Source organism: Anoplophora glabripennis, unplaced genomic scaffold, assembly GCF_000390285.2.
Source record: "Anoplophora glabripennis isolate ALB-LARVAE unplaced genomic scaffold, Agla_2.0 scaffold325, whole genome shotgun sequence".
Classification (NCBI taxonomy): domain Eukaryota; kingdom Metazoa; phylum Arthropoda; class Insecta; order Coleoptera; family Cerambycidae; genus Anoplophora; species Anoplophora glabripennis.
This window is the reverse complement of record NW_019416633.1, coordinates 107,233-116,002: the sequence shown is the minus strand read 5'-3', so window position 1 is coordinate 116,002 and position 8,770 is coordinate 107,233. Positions and strand designations below refer to the sequence as shown.

General features: G+C 32.1%; 1 protein-coding gene across 1 annotated transcript in view; it reads left to right on the top strand.

Annotated features, from left to right (window-relative positions):
* The window catches only part of LOC108907115 (cGMP-specific 3',5'-cyclic phosphodiesterase), a 178,044-nt gene that overhangs the window by 152,388 nt on the left and 16,886 nt on the right, over positions 1 to 8,770 (top strand). The window contains exons 8-9 of the mRNA XM_018710645.2: positions 3,474 to 3,832; positions 7,817 to 7,941. Of these exons, the coding sequence (XP_018566161.1) occupies positions 3,474 to 3,832; positions 7,817 to 7,941 (484 nt within the window). The remainder of the gene's footprint in view (positions 1 to 3,473; positions 3,833 to 7,816; positions 7,942 to 8,770) is intronic.

Sequence of the window (8,770 nt, the reverse complement as noted above, 5' to 3'; positions counted from 1 at the left end):
AAAAGATGCTGTATCCACTATATGTATTTACAATATAAGATCTAATATATGAATTAGGAAAAATCACAGCTTTAGTTTAAGCTTTTTGGTTATTTAACTTCGGTCTATTTCTGCTATTATGGCTAAACACCAACGCTAGGAGACGAGAAACCCCAACCTGCAAATTTTGCCTTATTCCCACTTTGTCGTGGGGTAGGGATCTTTTACTTGCCCAACATTATTTCCGAGGGATATATATTGTTTTTATCAGTTATTATTTAACCACATTTATCAACGATGTGAAACATTTCCTTCTAGTTGCAACCCCTCAGCTCTACAAGTTTCAAAGGATAATATCCTGTTAAGAGTTATGTAGTTTCTCGAAACCAAATTGCATGTTCAGCATCGCAATAACTTATCTACGAAGGAAACTGCATTAGTTCTCATCATTCTGTTCTAATTTGGATACTCATTATTTATAATGCACTGTTTCAATCAATCGCACCAAGGCTTGTTAAGGGGTGCTATATTCCACTACATACTTTAGCCCTAGCAGTTTCAGATTCCGTACTAAATAGTCCGATTTTTCATAGTCTTCAAAGCCTTATAACTCTATAACTCCTCAGTTTTTATTAGCAAAAATTTTTTATTCAGATTTACACTTTATTTTGAGGATAAACGTTCGTGGCTTTAGAATGTTGTTTATTACTGGACACAATACTTCAAACATTTTTGTTAACATTTAACGCATTTATCAAGATATCCAGTTAACTGATGAAACTATGACGTCCGTCAATAATTACAACAATTAAACTCATTTTGGTATAGCCATTTGACCAGACTGATTATTACCACAGTTATGTAGCTTCTGTGAAGGTCCACATTATATTCTTTTAATTCTAATTTAAATATAATCAAATCACGCATCAATGACAGTACGATAACTTTAAACTTATTTAATGTTGAATAATTAAAGCACGTAGTATGTTGAACTAAATTATCCAGTCACTCAAATGAAATTCATTTCTGTTTTGAGTGTCCTGAGAGAGAGGGTGGTACTCTTATTGTCCTTTTTATTGTATTTATTATATTTTGGAATCAGGAAATTGTCGCATGCGAGTGCTTTCCTTCTATGGATATAATATAACGATACAATTGATTTATGCTAGGCCCGCAAATTCAATCCCATTCTTCCAGAGGAAGAAAAAAATTCTATAGTACGTACATTTTAGGGACAAGAATACACGAAATCTGAAATATGAAAAATGTTTTTTTACCAAAACACAAAAAGTAGGAATATATCGTTTTAATAAAAATAATAGTATGATATATTTCAGATGTTATGTTTCAGCAAACCATTTTTCATCGATAAATTTCCTTTTTTTTGAGCATAAATCTTACATCGACATTTATATTTTATATGATTGCAGATTTATGAGCAACTAATAAATAGAATTGAATTTAAAAATTTGTTTGTTAGGTCAATAATATATTCAGGGTGTCTCTAAGGTACTACTTAAGAAATTTATTGGGTCAAAACAAGTTAATTTAGACCAAAGTTACCAATATACAACCCCCTGAAAGAGGTACCATAAAGTAATATTTTTTCATACAACTTTAAAACAGGTTAGAAATTTCTGATCTTATTTATTTATTTGAGTGTAAAATGTTTCTAGAAATGTAGGAAAATTACAGACAACTTTGACAGACCCATAACTTTTTGCGTATACCTGCGGCTATTTAATTTATATTTTTCAATATGAAATTTATTTTTTTCGAATTTTTGTCTCTGATACAAAAAGCCAGAAAAAAATATCTTTGATATTAAATGCACTGATATACATGGTGTTAAAAAATTCCGTTGTTATAATATGACACAAAAAAATCTAAAGAATTCAGTACTACAATTGTAATTTACTTGATGATGGACATACATATAAAAAATGTTATAGGTTTGTCAATGGGTGGGCCTAAATAAATAAAGATGTATTCTAACAAGTTTCTAGTTCAAATCGTCAGTTAGTTAGACACTTCCAGTTCTAAGAATACTAAACATTCACCTCCAAAGATTCCAACAAAAATTTTGAAAAAGGAAGAACAAAACAAAGGAGCCTAATGTTAAAGACTCTAGTCTGATTATATGGACTGCTTAGAGACAAACATAGGAGTTGAAGCTACGACATATGGGGTTAAGGAAAGAGTTGAAGTATAGTAGTACATGCTCAGTCTTCCAGGCAGAAAGCGACGGAGTTAATAAGGAGAAATGTAAAATAATTAACACTGACAGTCAGGCAGCTGTAAAGGCAATTAAGTCATAATAGATTAAACCTGGGTATAGTACTATAATTTGACTGCTTTGGTAAGATTATAAAGTCAAAAATATATAATTCTAAGGACAAAAAATGGATAAATTGCCAAATTATGTTCATTCGTATTACTACAGGAGCTCAAAACCCCCTGCAACAAGGATAAGATCAAATATGACAAGAATAAGTTCTTAAAATGTTCATCTAAGGAGTTCAGGTATGATCTACTTAACCAAAGTCACAGAATAGTAAGACTCCTAACTGGACATTGTAGACTTAGGAAACATCAAACATCTGAGTAATATTGATCTGGTAGAAAACTGCCATTGTAGGGTTTGTAAAGTTTGTCAGGAGGACGAGGACGTCACAGCTCATTTGTTGCACAAGTGTGAAGGTCTAAAAACCTGCTAGCAGGGGTGCGTTGTCTATTGCTTGGAAGAGATAAACCAGAACCTGCATGTTTTGAGATGAAGCCACTGTCAAATTTGTGGAGATAAATTAAAAGCAGAAGTTGGACAATAGAGTTACAGATGTGGAGTAGTAAAAAAGATGCTGTATCCACTATATGTATTTACAATATAAGATCTAATATATGAATTAGGAAAAATCATAGCTTTAGTTTAAGTTTTTTGGTTATTTAACTTCGGTCTATTTCTGCTATTATGGCTAAACACCAACGCTAGGAGACGAGAAACCCCAACCTGCAAATTTTGCCTTATTCCCACTTTGTCGTGGGGTAGGGATCTTTTACTTGCCCAACATTATTTCCGAGGGATGGTATGCCTTCCTATACAAACCTTGCCAAAATTTGTGAATACACCGACATACAAGACACTATAAGGTGGATGAGCATACCAAGCCCGGATAATCAGCCATCCAAGTAATAACCGCGATAAGCGAAAGCTTGACTTGACATATCAGTGACATTCATGCCAAGTAGTTCTCGCTTCTTAGGAAGAACCATGTATATTATATATTATTTTTATACTTTTTCTTCTACTTTTATTACGGGTTTAATTTACAAAATTTAATACAGTTAAAATAAGACAAAAATATACACACACTTCCCTAATTTAAGTTGTTATTCATGAAAACACTCCCAAATTTCATTTTTACACAATAAACGTTTCGTGCTCGTAGGCTTTTATATGCCATTAACCGTTATTACAGCTCTTCCTTTTTTTCCAGGTGTCGCCCAGTTAATAAATAAAGAAAACAACGCACCATTTACAGACTGTGATGTTTCGCTTTTCGAGGCATTCGCAATTTTCTGCGGTCTCGGTATACACAACACCCAAATGTATGAGAATGCCTGCAAGTTAATGGCCAAACAAAAAGTTGCCTTGGAATGCCTTTCATATCATGCCACAGCCAGCATTGACGCCACGGAAAAACTCTTGAAGGAGGATATTCCCACCGCGGACTGCTTTAATTTGTACAGTTTTACGTTTATCGACTTTGATCTTTCAGATGCCGACACTTGCAAGGCTACGATAAGGATGTTCCTCGAATGTAATTTGGTACAGCAGTTTCACATTCCATATGAGGTAACGTTATGACTTTTTCCTACTCTATTTTTCTTCTTTATTTTCATAAATAAACCACACATGATGAGCTAAATATAAAAGTTTAAAATATTTATTAAATTCGTAATTTAAACTTGTTTGGTATTCACCTATGTAGATAATCATTTGCTGATAATTACGTATAATTTCAATTCACAAATTAAACAAAAATTCATAAACAATTTGCACTTCAAGCTTGTCAGGTGGTTATCTGATAATATTTAAGAAATAATTCTTTGAAATGTATAGTGTTACACATAAAATATTACTATATGGACAGAAAAAATAATAAAAAATAAAAAATCGCGTACGTGATTTCCTTCTTATGTCAAACTGATATAGAAAATACTGCTTATATAATTCGAAATTCCACAAAACATAAAACTAGGAAAATCATGTTTTAAGTTATGCCATTATTATTTCACATAAATGAGTTGAGGTTATATGGAAATTAAGGCAAATATATTTCTTAAATAATCATAAATAATAAATAATCTAAATTAATGATTAAACAAGGTTTTTAAAAGTTTGACTTAAATTATTGTATGATTACAAGATGCAACAGACACAAGCAAAATACATTATTATAAACAAACTACCTTATATTTAATTTAATATATAATAATATTTAATAGCTGATATGATCTCTTAACAGAGTAAACCTTTCAATCTAATAAAATGTTCAGTAGGTAAGGCATTGCACGGTAACATTTGCTATTTAAGCTAACATATATTATGTATGTAATGTTCCTTTCTGTCCCATATTAAATTACAATATTTCTGACGTTAATTTGATTCCTGTCATATTTAACATACATAATAAGAACCTATTTTGATGTTTTCTGTATGAACAGGGCAGAAGTTTTCTAGAAATTTAAAAAATATATATTACAGATATAGAGATGTCTTTTGGTAAAAGTTTTATTCCTTTATATTTTTTATGTATGGATACATGAAAGTATGAAACTACCATGTATTTTAAAAATCAAAATGAAATCATTTAACTAAATTTTTGTTTTTAATATAAATAGATCATTAGCTTGTGATGTAGAACGTGCCATTAAAACTTATCCAAGTATTTTAGTTACATTCTGTATAAGTTTGTTTATATTCCAGGACCATAAAGGTAAATTAATAAAAAAAAATTAAAAAGTTATTAGGATCTACCATTGTGAAGTTAGGAACTTCTCTCTAATATTCTTAAGAACTTGACACAATATTTTTAAATAAAAAAAAATGTGAGTAAAGCAAAATTTTTCAAATTTAATAAAAAATATATGTAAGATGCAGACTATAATATAGAAAGGTCTGTTGCTTGTACAAGGCGTGTTGAAGGTAATAAAGGCTTAATAGAAAGAATTACATAAGTTTAAACTACTTATTTATCAATTTATTAATTTATTTCACATGTTTGACAGAATTAACATAACTAATAATTAAGTAACATTAATTTAGCCACCTGAAACGAAGGCTTTCTACGAACAAATTTCTTTCGGATGAAGCAATATTATATTCCATTTTGAATAGAAGAATGATCAAACCTGGCAGCGACACAATTTTTGAAACAGAAAAATCTTAATATTCTGTGATGTAGCGGTATCAATTTATGCCAAAGCCTCAACAAAATTACGAAATAAAGCTGAGATAAACAGATACCTTTTGTTGCGACAATCTTAAATAGAAAATAGGTCATTCTTGATGTGCATATTCTTCCTGGTAATAACAAAACCCAATGTGAGATGAAAATCTATAAAACTTGTTATTGTTAGGCTGATAATAAACGTGTCTCTCACCCTATCATTGTATTTAAACATATGGCTAATAAAAGAAGATTGACGTCACATCCCGGGTCATAATGTTGTTGAAACGTTACCCTTATTCTTATAAGACCGTCCGCAATTTGAAAGAAAACTGAAGGAGAAAAGAAATTAATTTGTCGTTTTTATAACCAATGTTTAAAGTTTTATAAGTAGGTACCAATTTTTGTCTGTAGGAGAAAGTGTGTGCAATAATTTGATTTTTTCAGTCGTTAATAATACAAATAGAGAATTAAATTAAAATAATTTCATAACATTTTTTGTCCTCCATACATGATGTACGCAGTATAGGTGTTGTACGTTTAATTCGCAATAGTATAGATTAAGGCCCGGTACTTCGAGTCTCGGTTAAGTCCTGATTACCTAATCAGGCGATTAGACAGTGTATATTGTTTATAAAATAAATAGGTATACGTACAGTCATGTGATTACTTAATCAAGGCTTAACCGAGACTCCAAGTACCAGACCTAAGATAAATACAAAAGTAGAACGACTAAACTTAACTATTTCCAAGAAGCAAACGATTTAGATGGAACTTTACAAAGTTCAAAAGCAAAACTTACAAAATAAAATAAATTCCATTAATAGCTAAAACTCTTTGTAATCGTAAAAATAATTTATTTCTCCAAACATCACTTCTTTTAGACAAAGATGTGGTAATATGATATTGTTTCTGTTTTTAATTCTGTTTAATTGAGTCTAAAGCCTCTGTTTTCATCAGTATGAATGATATTTAGTTGATTCATTTTCTATTGTTTTTGTTGTTTTCTGAACTGCATTCTTATCGCAAATTGCTAATCAGAGCAATGGGTGTGATGTTAAATTATGGTCATTAGTTTTCAGTTATCAGAAGATTAGAAAATGATTGTTAGTTGTCGTGGCTTTTGGTTGCTTTCGCTAGTATTATTAATGCATAATTTCTTATGCATTCTTCTTCTGATAGTTGATGTGTTTTGGTTCTCTTTAAGTCCCATAACACCGCGGCCTTATCAGGCCAATTGTGCATCCCACTGTTCAAACTTATTCATCAAGTAGCTTTGTCCTTTTTACAAAGTCCAAAAGCTTCCTTTCTCTCACTTCTCCCAGTTTCTTGAGTTCCAGAGAGGGTTTTCCCAGGAGCGTTATTCTCTTTCTCAGTTTCCTGAGCCGAATTTTACTCCACAAGTTCTTTCGCATGGCTTTGCCCTGGCATTGAAGCCCAATATTTTCTATGTTCTGACTCAGTCCATTTGCCCAGAGCCCCCTGACCACACGGAGATATGTGCCACAGAAGAGCCGCCACCAATGAACTCTACTTCGGATCCCTTCTAGCAAGTTCATCCGCTTTCTCATTTCCGTCAATGCCTTTGTGTTTCGGCACCCAACAAAGTCTAACCGTATTAGTGGTAGCCACTAATAATAAATATTGCCTTGAAATATAGACCGCCCCAGATTGTAGCTTGCACAAATGCACACCATCTGGGTCTGAGTCCATATATTCCTCCATTCGTTCCTCTGGTTAATTTGGAGCCATCCGTAAACCATACCAGGCTCCATCTTTCCAGGGTATCAAACTTTTTCTCCCATTGAAACCTTGTAACCATCTTGTTGAATACCATCCCCAGAGGTGGTCTCTACATAGATGGTTCCATAATCCTGGAATATAGTCTTTATTGTTCCTGAGTCAGTATGATGCTAACCACGCTTCTAGCGCAATGATGTATTTTTTAATTAAAGACGTAATATTTGCATTTTAAGAAACTATGTTGTTGAGTTCTCAGTGAAAATAGAAATTAACATTGAAAATGTAGTTTCTGTATTCATGAAGTTCGTCAAATAAACCTGAAAAATAACAAGGTCGAAATCCCAAGATTTAATATTTTTCAAAATAATTCCAAAATTAATCTTAAATTAACAAAGATATTTTCGATTTACCCCCGGGCCCCGGGAATTTGGAGCATCCTCTTACATTAATCGATTGTACTTGTACATATTATGTGGCAGAGATATGTACTATCATTTGTAACATCTGTAGTAAAGTTTTTGTACCGTTTACATAACTTGTGAGGCGGCTTTATATTAGATAACATGACAAAACCATTCTAGATGACGTTAGGAATGTAGACCGCAACAATATTTCAGGACGCGATATAAGGTTTTTTGTTGCAGGTTCTTTGTCGGTGGATACTGAGCGTAAAGAAAAACTACAGACCCGTGAAGTATCACAATTGGAGGCATGCCCTTAACGTGGCTCAAACAATGTTCGCCATGTTCAAGACCGGAAAAATGGAAAGGTTTGGAACTGCTTAGTATCACCATTTTTAATAGTAATATAGGGTGTCAAGTAAAAGTAGGTCAAGCCGTTAATCACAAATTCTTTTGGGGACGACTTTCCGTGTGATATTTTTGCATCCCTTTCAACATGCAAAAGTTACAATTTAAAAACATTTTTTTCGTATACGTTGCATGGCGTACAATTGAGTTGAAATTTTGCACAAAAGGAGAAAAGGAGGCTGTAATAGCCATAACCCCTACTTTTTCTTGTATGCATATCTATATGCTTCCATATATATTTGTTTCCAAGCTTTCGTTTCTTTAATTTTTTTTCAGTTTTTACACAAGATATTCAGTACGATAACATCTTTGAATATCCGATATCACTCACTATTGCTGAATTTCCAAATTTTTCTGGAGTGAACTAAATTTTACAAAATTTGTTAGGGCTGTACTGATTTGGATATTTTTCTGCATAACATCTAACAGTCAAATTGGCATTGCAGTTTATATATTTTATATTGATTTGTATTATTTATCTGCCCTCAGCCCACGTACGGCTTCACTCTGACACTTGTGAAAATGAATGAATCATAAATTTTCCAGCATATTCCATGCTTCTTTTCTAAAAGAGATCAGTTGTGATTTCACAGAGGTGTGAGACATATTATATCCTTAGTATTAAATATTACTTTTCAATGTTTGTCTTGTTTTCTGAATTTCAGTATTGGAATGTAGATAAGTAATATTTCAAACTACGCCAATTTATTTTTTAATAACGCCAAGCTCTAACTGTTGCTTGGATTATTTTAACCAAAATTATGTAAAAAGTGTGCCGAATTTCAACCC